The sequence below is a fragment of the Aulostomus chinensis genome, chromosome 15 (assembly GCF_037954235.1).
Source record: "Aulostomus chinensis isolate RoL2024-O1b breed Wild chromosome 15, RoL_Achi_v1.0, whole genome shotgun sequence".
Taxonomy (NCBI): Eukaryota; Metazoa; Chordata; class Actinopteri; order Syngnathiformes; family Aulostomidae; genus Aulostomus; species Aulostomus chinensis.
This window is the reverse complement of record NC_141334.1, coordinates 17077463-17092237: the sequence shown is the minus strand read 5'-3', so window position 1 is coordinate 17092237 and position 14775 is coordinate 17077463. Positions and strand designations below refer to the sequence as shown.

The following is a 14775-nucleotide window of genomic DNA, read 5'->3' as shown; positions in this document are numbered from 1 at the left end:
GAGCTGCTTGAGATGAAATGAGACGTCCTCTGGCCCGGTTCCGTCTCGCCATGAGCGCCTCATCAATCCAGATATCAGCCTCCAATCTCAGGATTGTTCGCTGCTCATATATGCTGCTTCATTTAGACAAACATCCCGGTAGAGAGTGTGAGTTAATATCATTATGTTGCCATCTTGTGGCTGCATTCAAATATGAGACTGATCCCGTCTAATTAGTAGAGAATCTGTGTGTGTGTGTGTGTGTGTGTGTGTGTTTTTAAATTATTATTGATATTGAGGATTTTTATGTAAGTGCTTTTGCCGTGCACTTTATTTGCAGACAGCTTAGACGATTCAAGTTTGTTTCTTTTTCCCCGAGACTCACCGTCATGTTTAAAGCTGATATAATTCATGTTATTACTTCAAGAAAAATATCTTTGTGAAGATCCTTCACATATAAATTGTCAAATTAGTCAAATACAAAAGACAAGCAAGGATATCAGCAGGGTGCTTTGACTCTCCCAGCATCCCTTTGGCTCAGTCGCCGCCTTCATCACAAGCACAAATGCTCTCTGTCCATGACGTCTGTTAAACGTTAGTAGTCAGATGAAGGGTATACACAAACCTGTGCTCGTCTCTCTGTTGCACAGTCCCTGGCAGACAACCACTCTACTCCCTTGACGTCTGATAAAGCCAGTAATTATCCAAATGGCAGACTTATTGCATTACATGAGGCTAGAATAAACACTGTTAACCTGAACAAACACCAGAGTAAGCACAGGCCTGATGTCCACAACTGTTTTGTGTACGGAGCCAGATGCCAAACGCCATTCAATGATCTCACAGTTCCATGATGCTTATCAGCGAGGGGGATACGCAGGTTAACGTGCTGCATTTCATTTCGGGCCAAATTTTAAACCGGTTAGATTTGAAGGGTGTTGCATGTGAGAAATATTAGGAGATAAGTTGCTTTGGGAATTGTTCATTGACAGCAGTCTGGTACGTGCCTAACCAGAGGGCGTCCTGCTGAGGCCGTTTGAGTCTTCGGCTGTGTTAAACGGATCTGCACCAAATTGTAATAGGTTGTAAATCAGCCACATAGTTTATCATGTAACACTGCTGACAAGGAAACAAACGACACAGATCCCATTACTCAATGGTGGATGCAATAAAAGAAACATCTGACCGCCGTCAAAGATGGGGGTTGATGGAGATAACAGATTTGTATTGTTACAGTCGGAACTTTGCTATTGACGGTTCACCATGAAAGCAGATTTTTTTTAAATGTTCTAGTTTGGGCATTATCAGTAGCAGAATATTAGATGAGCAACCACATTATCTGGTGGTGTCGTCTAGTTTGCTGTCCTGCTTTAGCACCCAGTGATTAAATTCGCTATGTTATGACAACAAGGCCAGATCATGTGCTCTGATTGGTCCAAAGTCTTAAAATCTGGTATGGGCATATTTTGGACACATCGTCTTGCAATTCAACTTTTAAATGTTCCAATCATAAAAGAAAAAAAAAAAACTCTTATCAATGATTAAAATCAGGAATAAATGTTAAAATTGTGTTATCAAATGTATGATTTTTTTTTCTCTTTTACTGAACGCTAAGTGCATATTTTTGATATCCAACTTATTATGAGCTGGCGACCCGTCCAGGGTGAACCCCGCCTCTCGCCCGAAAGCTGCTGGGATAGGTTCCAGCCCCCCCGCAACCCTTAACAGGATAAGCAGAAGAAAATGGATGGACGGATGGATGGATGGATGAATGGACGGATGGATGGACGGATGGATGGACGAATGGACAGATGGATGGACGGATGGATGGAACTTATTATGAGTTCATAGATAACAAATACTTGTTTTTCTGACACACGAGTTTTCATATTTATTCAGTCGTTGAGTGAGTATACTGGGATGACCCCCTCACCACACCCGCCCACAACAACCTCGAGAACCACACTCGCACACATTTACACACTCTTATGGCCAATCCAGAGAACTGAGTACAGTAGTTTCAGAAGAGGAAACCATCATTAGAACCTACGTATCTTTTCACGGTGTCGATTGAAATCCCAAAGCTTTTGTAGTGGTATACTGCGTAGTATCGCATGGACTACACAGTAGACATGAAGTATAAGCTATGCTGGAGTATTGCCACACAGACTTTTACATCTGTTGCATTGTCTTTACATCCAATAATGTCTAAGGACACCACTGACAGGCATCTGGAGACTATCTGTGATCCATTTGGTGAGCCAAGCGAATCCAAATTATAAAAACAAGATCACCAGAGATGAGCGTGTTCCCAAAGCGACACTTGCACACGTCCCTCAATCAAAGCTAGTATACATCTTTTAATCTTATGACCAGTGGACTCGCAATGTTTTGATATGAGCTGCCATTACCAAGAAAAACATTAAATAGGGCAGCCTCACCACCCACTACATCAGTTTAGCTCGTCTGCCCTGAGGCTGGATAAGACTGTCAGACTGGGAGCTGAATGTGGCAACACATTGTTGGAGTTGAGAGGACAGCATACATAGATAATAAGCAAAGGAGGGGGACAGCCAGGCTGAGGAAAAAAGCAACTGTCAAAAAGGTGGAAAGACATGATAAGCACGGTGAGATTTAGAACGTATGGCTGGTTTTTGAACCCTCTAGTGAAAAACACTTGACATGGCTGCTATAGTGATCTCAGCTCCCACCCTCTTTGATAATTCCTTGAGCCGTTATCCGGGCCAGTCATCCATGCAGAGGCACAATTTAGATGTTGTGAGGATGATGTGCTAATCATAGCCGGTCACCATGGGTATCATCAGGCAGCCGGCACCGTTCACTAACCACATAATGTAAATGTTACAGCATTTAGTTTCAGAGCGATGGTGTGTTAGTGTTAATAAGAGGGTATTTCCCATTAAAACACTGTGAGACGAATTAGTCTCTCATCTCCCCAGAGGGCTCAGCAGGAGCAGTGACATCCCAGAGTTAGCCCACACACCACGGTGTCATAGGCGCCTTCCTCCACCATTCTGGCCCCTAGCCTCATTATTTCATATTTTAAAGTTTTTTCTTTTTTTGTTGTTTTTTTTTTCTATCAAAAAAAGGTCATTTCTGGTCTTTTCCTTTACATGTAGATGCAATGAAGTTAAAAAAAAAAATCAGGAGAGTCAGAACACTGATGCAAGTGGCTGTGTAGACTGCTGCAGGAATGACGTTTGCAGGCCATCCGAGGACATCGCAGCACCGTCCGTCGACCAAATTTTTACTTTGGTTCTGGATTATGGCTGAAAATGGAGGTGAACAACAGCTCATGACACCTGCTGGTTTCTCTCAGCTTGGTTGTCACAGATGAACACTGCATGTGTTATTTTTGAAACGTGAACGCACTCGTCAGGAGTTCAACGCTAGGCTATACGGGCAATCATCACAGATGCGTGACCCCTACACCACCACAGCTAGCTCGGACACTTAATGTCCGCATCAAGCTGTGTGTACTTGTTTCCCAAAATGCGTTTTTTTTTTACTGATGTATTTTATGCTGTAGATGAAAATGTGCAAACATCTGAAGCTCAAAAACCAAGTAACTATGCTATGAAGGAACTACACCAGGGATTCATGACTCCCCTCTTGAACACTTGAACTTCCCGTCTGCGACAATCTTCTGTAGATTATTAGCTACCGTCATTTTTGAGATACATTTACGCTTCAAAATTTATGTGAGTGGTATTTGCTGCGTTATTTTAAGTCGCAGAGCAACACTTAAACACATCTTAAACTGGTGAACTGCACGTGTAAATTTGTTATTATTATTATCAGTATTAATACTATTTTTATTCCAAGTATTTTGCAGAAATCAAAATTTACTTTGAGATGAGTAAACAGCATGTTCATCTTCATCTCTGTTGTTCTTCGGTGTTTTAGTCTCAGTCTTGGTGCCACCTTATCATATTTATTTATTTATTGCTATTTTTAACATCTTACGCAATCTTGGCAAGAATGTTATGTTATCCAAGGAAATATTCTGTACCCATCTTCTTGGAAATGAACATCTACTGAGATGTTTCAATCTGCAGCAAAGCGTGGACCAAGTAATCTTTAGGAAATTGCAATTGAGTGTCCTGCTTCCAGCGTGTGGAGGATTGTATAAAATGCCTGAGAATCGAATAGAACTTTGTTGTTGCAACATGTACAACCAACGTGTACACTCATACAGTAGCTCTATCGGAGTGTTAAAAAAAAGAGCTACAAATAAGATAAAACAGCTAAATGAATAAAATACTTTTCAAAAATATGAAAAAACAAGCACAAACGCACCCAACCATACACTCTCTGTTACTGCACAATCACCTATTGCTCTTTAGCATGCATTGCGACTCAGATTATTATTATTGTGGTTGCGTTGAGTGCAGTCATTGCCATTGGATAGAAACTGTTTATGCTCATTCATTTATTAGAGGAAATTTGATCCAGTGATCATGTTTTGGTTTTAAATGATCTCCTCTGTTCCAGGGCTATTTATTAATTGTGGTTGTAAGATTGAGGTGGAGGTTGAAGCCAACAATTCTGCATCTGAAAGTGATTGATTGTGAATAATTTGAGCTACCCCCCACACAGCCAGTACACTGAAGGTGGACTTGTGGGAATGCAAATGACTTTTGGTGGAATACCAACAAGCTTCGGCGAAAGCTGAAGCAGCTAATGTTTTATTGACATACTACCACCACTTAAATATCTTCCCTGTAATATAGCTACAGTGTGGGGCAATCTCTCATCCATTTTGCACTTAATGATCGATATGCCACTGGCAAGAAAACAACAGCTTGAACATGGTCATTTATTGCAGCCCGCAAGCTTGTTGACTGTCAAACCATCAGCTGAGTTTTTCTGGTCGTTCAGGGAATGAAAATACTTCCGATAACTTAATTGTCGTGTTCTGTTGCTCAGTGGGCAAACTGGTTGGCAGGTTCCAGATCAGGGAGTACGATTTCTGTCTCTGTCTGTCCGCTGCTTCTAATGTTGTAAATGCAGCCGTAGACGGGTGACGTCAGGTTGAAGTCAGCGAACAGGAGCTGAAACCTTCATCCATGTACATGTCGATGTTATGTAGTTCTACATGCTCTCTCTTCTCTTTTGTATGGCATAAAGGTCTAACGGATACATAGATGACATCATCCATGAGGACAGTCGACGTGTTGACACTCTGACCTAGTTCTCAGTACTACAGTCTTACATGAGTACTCGGTAGTTATGTCTATATTATTCCAAGAATACACAGTTGCTCTTTTCACTTTATTGCATGAGTAGTCAGTCATTGCTACATTATTACTCAAGTACTCGCAGTAAATGCTTCATTGTTACACTGGCACCCGGTAGTCATTAATCCATTGTTACACAAGTACTTAGTCATAACATTGTTACGTGCCTACTCGGCCCCTGCAATATTTTCACAAGACTTCAATGTCAGAGGAGTACACTTGGGTTGTTACTACTACGTTAGTATTGTAATCTTGGCTGGTTACATTATGACATGAGTGTTCTGTGTTACCACAGACTTATCACATCTTTTGGCATGACGTCACTTAACACATACACACACACACACACACAAACACACACACACACACACACACACACACACACACAGGCACACACAACTACACATACCATTCAGTCTATAAACTTCACTATGTCTTTTGATAGATTGCTTCCATTAAAAAAGGAGTTTTGTTATTTAAATGTAGGTTGACATTTAAGGCATGGATGCATGTTTGAGGATCTAAAGGTTCTTTCAGAGGTCCAGTGTTTTCTTCCAACTTGTGAATCTCAAGCGCAGGTGGCAGTTTTATTTTAAGAACCCTGTGGTGACAGGGTTCATACCTCTGTTTCACTGAAACAGGGTCAAAATATGCAGAGAGAGTGAGCCAGATTTGGTGCTCCATCTCACGCATAAATGTACTTTGACATCTCTGGGGAGATATGTTACTGGTTGCCCTCAAAAATTCCGATGGAAAATGTCTCTGAACCCCCCCCCCCTTCTTTTTTTGTGGAAAGAGATGGGTCAGGGAATATGACAAAGCTTCGGGGCATTTAGTGGAGTGGGAGAAATGGGGGCGGGTGAGAAAATAGGATTACAGAACATAGAGAAAGGATAGTTCAGGCTTTCTCACTCAAGTGGTTGGCTAGTTGATATTTCTTATTACCAGTATTTGCAAAAACATCCCATTTTATCAGTATCAAATTAGTACTACATGGCTGTCCAAACACTGTAATATATTACATCCCCGGGTGGTGTTCATCAGGAGAATTTATTTAGGTTCCCAAATAAATATTTCCCAAATTTCTACCTGCAGTACACTTTTTAGCCACATGCGGAAGCCATGATTCTGTCGAATTCCAACGCGACAGGAAATAGATGTTTAGTGCTTCAATACCAGTCGTAAAGTTCTTAAAAAGTGTGTATTGTTTGATTGATGGAAGGAAATGAAAACCTCGGCCCTTCATTCAAACTTATTTATGTTTTTATTCTGTCCGATTGTTTGAGTTTATTGTTCTTTAGCGTAAGTTTTTTGTTTTTTTTTAACGAATAAATGACATCTCTACATCAGATACCCGACAATACGAAAAATGCACAAATAGTTGAGGATGTACTGTAACTAAATGCAAAACTTTTGACTGGCCATTGAAATAAATGCTTTCAGAAATGATATTCATCCACATTTTTGTTCTCATTTCAAACGGGAGAATGTACAATGAGCTGTGAGGGTGAAATGCTGACAGACAAATACGTCTGGAATATATTTTTAGTGCTATCAGAGGTGGCATAGCCTTTTCATGCACTTACTGTCTTTATTTCAGTGCGATGAAAGACGCATGGACAGATTAAGGTTGTATTAGTGATGTTTATACAGTTTTATACATTGTCAAAGATCTTTACGGGCTCTGAACTGTGCAACCCTTGACTTTTGCTATCAGCATAACTGTCAAAAACCTTGTTTCTTCTCTCTGCATTACAAAGAGATATATTTTAGTCTGTTCAGGTCAAAGAGAGACACAAGATGTTGATTTGTCTGTTTTGTGAACCTGTGCTGAACATCCATCAACTCAGCCTAGAAATGAACCACCCGATCCTCCGTGAGTCCCGGTGGCCCTCGTCTGTGCCTCATACCGGCGTTTTAACACAAAACTTGCTATTCGTTAGGAATTCGTACTGGTGACTCCTACATGACCCTTCAGGCAGCTTCGTGGACTTTTTTAACTCTTTACTGAGACTTGTCAATTTAATTCTCCCTTGCTTGTGACCTACTTTACCGAGGTAAACCATCAGCCAACAGATTTGCTTTTCCTGAAAAATCTGACAAAATAAGATGAACTAACTAGTAAATGTTGCAGGTATCACTGCTATTATCGCATGTATTTATACAGCTTGTCCTCTTTCTTCCCAAACAAATGCCGCCAGCTTGAGCAAGACACTGTGAGATATTTATTACCCGTAGCATACCGGTGTTGCTGTCTACGTTCGGGTAAACGGTGCCACCTTTGGCCAGAGGTGTCGCCAAAGTCACCACACAGTTGCAGTTCATAGTGGCAGCTTTAATGTCGGTGACTGCAGCGATGGAGCTGAGGCTCTTGTCTTGCTAAGGAAGCTCCACACATTTGACAGACAACAAGTTTCTTCCGTTTTCGGACCAGAAAGATGCGAATGCATATTCTCATCCCATAACATCAAATCATTACGCTCAACACATACACCAACACATTCTTACTCTCCGTGCATCTATTGACACACCCTTAGGGTCTCTGCAAGGCCTTTCACACCATAGAGACTGGTTCTATGTCCACTCATTGACCTTATTTTGATTTGTCCCAAACGTTCTCTCCGACAATTAATTCCTTTCGGGTCCAAAAATATTCTTTTTTTTTTTCTTGCAAACCGTGAAAACATCTCTATCTACTGTTCCCCCAAACCTGGTACACCTCGCAGCAGGAGACAAGTGTTTTTGATTCTCCTTTACAACAAACTGGCATGAGAACAGACTCGAAATACTCTTTATTGCATTTCTCATCATTAGTGTCTTTCTACATTATTCCAGGGAACATTTTCTGGATATACTGACTCAGCACAGCCTTTCATGAGCATATCACTTCATATTTCAGGGCTTGATCATCCTCACTGAAGCAACGTTTTGAAGAGGTTGAGGGTTTTATGGAAAGTGAAAAATTCTTGGAAGGTCTACTTAGAGCACGATAGATTGTAATCAGGATGATGTATTCAGATCCGACAGTTTGTCAAGTCCTAAAATTAAGAGCAAATGTTTACGCGTGTCTCTCTGTTGATGATCGCAAAGCCTCAGAGTCCATCTGAAGTCATCATGCGTGTTCAGTACATGGACACGGTGAATGGATAATCCTTGTCAACCAACTTGTCTGAATACTGAAGTGGTCTAAGTGTTTATAGTACATGTAAGGAGGTTGCTGTGCATGGCTGTTTGCATGTTTACAGCATGTACTGTAATCATGTAAATGAGTCATAGTTTGTCCTTTCTGTTCCTTTACTTGAATTGCCAGCATATAATTAGTATGGATGAGTGCATTTACTCAATGTTGCCTCAGAAGCTCGTCAGAGTAACTGATATTTATTTTATGGTTTACCTTCTAAACAGCAAAGACAGGTACAAACTTGCCCTGTAACTCATGTTCGTGTCTGGACGTGTGCGCTTGTGCCTTGAAGATGTCATTTCCATGTGGGAATATGTGCAGACGATGCATGATTGAAGTTCTTCTGTGGGATGCTGATCTTCAAGTCAGCAATATTTCTAACCCTCAAATATGGGCGGAGTCCTCACACATAATTCAAGATATATTAAAGAAAGAAATGGGAACAAAGGCATGATTGATTACAACAAATAAATTAGCTTACTCATTTCAAGCAGAGACAATAAAAACGTGAGGGAAATAATTCATACACGCGCGCGCGCGCACACACACACACACACACACACACACTTACTGGCACTATTTGTTTTCTTGCCTCAACCTAAACAAAGGGGAACAAAAAGAATTGATCAATTCATCAATATGTCAAACGGACACTTTTAAACTTCATTCTTGATGTGAGATGTTGTTTGTCCCCGCAGGTCCTCCAGTCGTCGTAGGAATGAGCATCAACATAGCGAGCATCGACTCCATCTCAGAAGTAAACATGGTGAGGAACAACACTCCTTATCTTGTGCTTTTATTTGATTTGTTTTTATTCTTCCTAGCGTTGATGGAGGCCTCTATGTTTGACATGTCGACCTACCAGAGAGGTAGATCACACTAACCCCCCGTCCATTTAGGCACCAGAAAAACCCAGAGTACGAGGTACTCGTCCACCAACAAAGACAGGATCCTGACCTGGCTTTCCATCCACAGATGATGCCAGACGTCAGTCAGGGACAAATAAGACAAATCACGGCTCAACATTTGTCAAAATCTCGTCCATAAAGGAAAGCACATGTAAACAGAAATATAACGAGTGACAGCAACAACAACTAGCTACCTATCAATAGCTAACGTAGCTAATAGTAGCAGGCAGATTCAGTGGTGGGGTAGCCCGGTGCTGTTATCAAGTGTCAACTCAATCCCTCTAAAAATAACTTGGAGTTACTGTAGCGACTAGAGGGAGGAAAGGATCTATCGGTATGACTCTGATGAATGATGTTTCAGATTCCTCTGAGTTTGAAAAATGTTGGAAACATTTGGGAAAATGTATTTTTTGAAAAACACAAATTTCACATATTACTTTCCTTATGACTTCAATTTTACTTTTGGAAGCTGTTTTTTTCCTTTTATGCGAAACATCAACTTAAAAGAGCTCCATGTCAGTTAGTGCATGGTAGATATGTTGCACTGAGAAAATAATTGATTTTTTTTTTAATTATTTTACAGTCGACTACAAAAAAAAAAAGTCTCTGATCTATTTTGAGATCGTGGCCCCAAATCAACATTTGAACGTTTTTAATGACATAATGAATAATTTTATTTGTAGCAGGTGTTCATTTGGAGCTTTGTGTTAATTTATCCAGTCACGAGTGCTACATCTGCTACGTTAACAACTCCATCACAGGTACACTTGAGTGCGCCATGCACCGACACCTCATGGGTGTTATGTTACTACTTGTAAACACTTTCCCTATTCCGGGTCGTGCTGCCACCTGCACGCGCTCTGGATTAATCATATTTCCTTTATAAGTCCTGGTGTGCAAACGTCTCAGTTTGTCTCAACATATTTAAGGAAGGCACAGACTACTACTGCTCCTAGTCTATTTAGCACAGCTGCCAACATTGTGGCTCAGTTGTATTATGTAACAAGTGTAAGACAATGAGATTTCCAAATATATGACACGCAGTAAACTGGTGAGTACCAGCTGCTCGCTGCTGCCGAATGGGACGAGCAAAAAAAGCATTTTAGTAAAACGACTTTTGGAGAAGCACGCCTTGAATGTATATGGAGAATGACGCCTATGAATCTTTCACGGGTCTGCCTGTAGACCACAGTGCTTTGACCAGAGGGACAATGATGCATTAGCTGCCAGACATTCTATGTCCACTTGAGCGCTTTTTCAGTTAGATCCAGAAGTCTTAGTGCAGCTGCATTTGTTAGTTTGCTGCTCTCGTCCCCTCCTACAAACGCTGAGCTGTGAACTTTTTTTGTCTGTAAAGGCTAAACAATTTTCATCATGTGAATGCATTAAAAAATAGTGCTGGAGCGTTTCTTTTATTGCTGTTGTTGCATCAAAGTTGCCTGTCCCACTCTTTGCCCTTCATTAGCGGCTTGTGATAAAGTACAGAATCGATGGGTTCATGGAGTCTTTTTACGTTTACATGCTTGTTGGCACCACCTGTCCGGTGGTTTGAGATTTTAGGAGTGAGATGACTAGTATTTGAATGTGTTTCAAAAATAATCTTGCGTTTCTCTTTTGTTCAGTTTGATCAAACACGGCGACTCCGATCCATAGGTCTGTTTTTGACAGGCTCTGGCAGGAAACATGGTGTATTCATACAGCACGATTCAAGTGAGCGTGCTTGAAAATAATAAAAAGTCAATGTCAAACAGGACCAAATCATATCCAATAAAAAATATTTAAGTTAAGAAGATATTACATATATAAAAGATAAGATAAAAACATAAAACTGAAAATACAGGATGGGGAGGTAGAATCCAGTGAAAGGTGATATTATTGTCAAAAGGAAATAATAATGATAATGTTTCCTTTCCAAATTCAAGCTGTTTAGCCACCATTTAAACTCAAAAAGATACTTTTCCATAAGGAACAGAAAGTATTTTTCCAGACACTGTTTTGTAAAGCTGTCTTACTAACTGCCGAATGTGAATTTTAAAATTTTTAAAGCAAGTTTTCTTTCTTTTCCGCAGGACTATACTATCACAATGTATTTCCAGCAGAGTTGGAGGGACAAGCGTTTGGCCTATGGTGAGCTGAACCTAAACCTGACTCTGGATAACCGTGTAGCAGACCAGCTGTGGCTCCCAGACACCTACTTCCTTAATGACAAGAAGTCCTTTCTTCACGGTGTGACAGTAAAGAACCGGATGATCCGACTGCACCCTGATGGCACCGTCTTATACGGGCTGAGGTAAGAAGAGTGCAAACTCAGCATGTCCGTTGTGTGGCCGCTCCAGCGGTTTACATGAGCACTTTAGCTTGGTGGCTAATTGTGTTTTACGTCTGGTTTGTTTCTCATTTTCCGAGACCTACTGGATCAACTGCTGGTACAAGTTGCTATTTTTAGAGCTGATTTACAAACGGCAAAAGGATTCAAGAGGGTTCGTGTTTCGCATAACTAATAATGACACCATTTTAATCCACACGTGCACCTCAATAGAAGATCTTCAGTCTGCAGCAGACGTCCAGTGTTCCTATAAAAATACAAAATCAAGGGTATACTAAAATAATTCCGAGAGATGGGGATATTTTTACAGAACAGCTTTCTCCAAGTCCCTCAGCCTCAGAAAAAAATGGCCGCAATGTTTGGACAGACATCAACTCTGACAGGGAATAATGACACAGACAGTAATAAAATTAATAATACATCAAGTGAAATTTACCACTGTTAGTATTTGGGTCTTTGGAAGGATAATTATGATGGATGTAGCTATTTATTTTTGGTTCTGATAGAAAGACTTTAAAGTTTATTTATAAAGTTATTAGTCGACAAACTTCTAAGTGGGGCTTGAGGCAAACAATGATATTATTCTGGGAAGGTGGGGTACAAATTCATTGACCCAGAAAAGCTAAAAAAAAACAAAACAAAAAACAAAAGGACACAACGCTCACCACGTAAATGGCCCAGATCAACTAGACAATTCAGTCAACAGTAAATGTGCACAAAGGGACTCATCTAAAATCCCTCGGGGGCTGCTAAAAGTAAGAAAGGTTTTTTTTTTTTTTCAAACTTAAAATGAATCGCCGCTTTTCTTACCTCCGCTCATTTAAATAAAATAGTTTGGTGGCAGCGAGAAAGCTGGAAATGTGTGTTTGTTCTGTGTAAAAAAAGGAAATGGCAGTGACAAGGTTTAGATCACATGAAGAAATGAATTATTAATGGAATGATCAGTATTCAGAGACTCTGAATTACTGAATTTGCTCTGACACAGAAGAAGAAATGATGGCAGGTTTTTCTTTTGACTTTTACAACTCTTTAGAAGGCTATAAAAGTACCGGCGCAGTTGAAACGTATTGTCGCTGCTGCTGAAGATCACGCGGCTGAAGTCCGTCGGTGAGGCGATCGTTTAGGTGTCTTCTTCGCCCCCCACGATACAAGCAGACGGGCGTGGCTCTGGAGACTTTGCAGCTCTGTTGACCAGATGCACCATTAAAATCCCGAAGCAGCAGGTTTTGTTTATTAGAGAAAAACAGTACAAGCAGATCGAGTCCGATCAACCCTTCTGGTGTTGTTTAATGGCTGCAAAGTCTCACTTGTAAGACGAACAAGAAGTCATACAGATCACAAATTTTACATGGATTATATTACATGGATTACAAATTACACGCCAAAAGACACGCGCCGTATCATTCTGAATGACATATTTAGGGGCTGTGTACAAATATGCGGCGTGCACGTGATCCGAGCGACATATGGTTGGTTGGATTCTTTTTAAAACAGTGAAAAGACGAGCAAAGGCGAGCTATTTAAAACCTAAACTAAAGGCGGTGGAGTGAAGGTTTAAGTGGATGTTGACGGTTCTGTTGAGTTTTTCAGAAAATCCTCAGGTTTTAAGAAGTTCTTTCCAAACATGTCCGTGGCCTTTTCAAGTACGAATACGTTTATTAATGAGTTAAACCCCTCATCCGTGATTTTTGCTCAATTGACACCAAAATTACTCCACTGCCTCAGCTTGTCCCCCTCAAACAAACTCTCCAGTTTTAGTGTAAATACAGTAGTACCATAGACTGCAATTGCAAATCCTAAATTAATTAAATCTTCAATTCTTATTTAAAATATATTTATATATATATATTTTTTTGACGTTAGTTGTTGAAGTAGTGTGGAAAATTTCAGAATCTGCTCCATTTTCATTTAATCCACTAGTTTCCATAATTATAAAATCAGTCAGTTTTTCAGATAAAATACTGACACGGTAGCGATCATTTTTATAATTTTACATGAGATAAACAATGTTATCTGTGTGCCACAACGTAACGCAAGCAGAAACACTGGAACTATTTTTCCGGACTAAATAACACCGAAATCTCCCTTTGCTCCTTGATCTGAATTAACATTCAGGCTGCGTCTCTCAGCACGGGCCATCACGGGAGCAATAAAAGTAGAGAGCGTCCCAAGCATTGAAGAACGGTCTGGTGCCAGAAGAAAATGGCATCACACCTGCATTTGCACATCCACCGGCTCTGTGTCTGCGTGAATCTAAAAGCCTGTTGCTAGGAACTCATAACATCGACAAACACACCGTTACTGTCACCTACCGCAGTAACGGTAAACGGCAGATGGCAATGAGACCTTGGATCTGTCCTCCAGACTTTTTTTTTTTTTTTTTTTTCAGCAGTGCACAGTAATTAGAGGCGGTGCCTAATCAACATGCAGCGGCGACTTTAAGACCGTCACAAGCCTCCGTAATTAAATTGCTTCGTTGAAATGTTTTACTTCGCCCAAGGGTTGTGTGGACACCCCCTCCCCCCCTGAACAAAAAGCTTTAAAAAATACATGTTGTATTCTCAGTCCAATTGGTTTGAATGTCTTCTCATGTTGGACTACTCGAGTGTTTTGTTGCTCTAAATGCGTTTTCTTGTAGAGGCCGCATGTTTCAACGTGTCCCCTCTGCTACAGCACAACAGAATACAAACTGTGGACAATCACATTACACACGCTGCTGCACCTTGCTGCGCTCCCACATCCCCTCACCGTGAAATGCGCCGTTTGTCTTTTAAAGGCTTTTTATTTACCTTGATTTCTCCTGCTTAACACTGATTTTATTCTGAGCTGATTTGTATTGATCAACCAGTGTTATTTTTACGTTCATTTTTTTTTTTTTTAGCACAAGCTGACATTCGTTCCGCTTCTAAACCGGTTTCTTTTCTTTTTTCTTTTACCCACTGATCTCACGTTTAATGTTGGACTGCCTCTATTCTGTCACTTCGCTTTTTAGAACAGACGATTCTTCCATTTTTCAAGAAAAAAACAACAACCTAACACTAATAAAAAAAAAGAAGCTATTTTAAGTGACATAAAACAAATATTTTATTATCTTACAAACAATCAAAGGCTGACATCAAA

General features: G+C 40.4%; 1 protein-coding gene across 2 annotated transcripts in view; it reads left to right on the top strand.

The window, feature by feature from the left end:
* Positions 1 to 14775, top strand: part of gabrb4 (gamma-aminobutyric acid type A receptor subunit beta4) — a 52296-nt gene that overhangs the window by 24521 nt on the left and 13000 nt on the right. For both annotated transcript variants that reach the window (XM_086226587.1, XM_086226586.1), the window contains exons 3-4: positions 9120 to 9187; positions 11399 to 11619. In XM_086226587.1, the coding sequence (XP_086082713.1) occupies positions 9120 to 9187; positions 11399 to 11619 (289 nt within the window). The remainder of the gene's footprint in view (positions 1 to 9119; positions 9188 to 11398; positions 11620 to 14775) is intronic.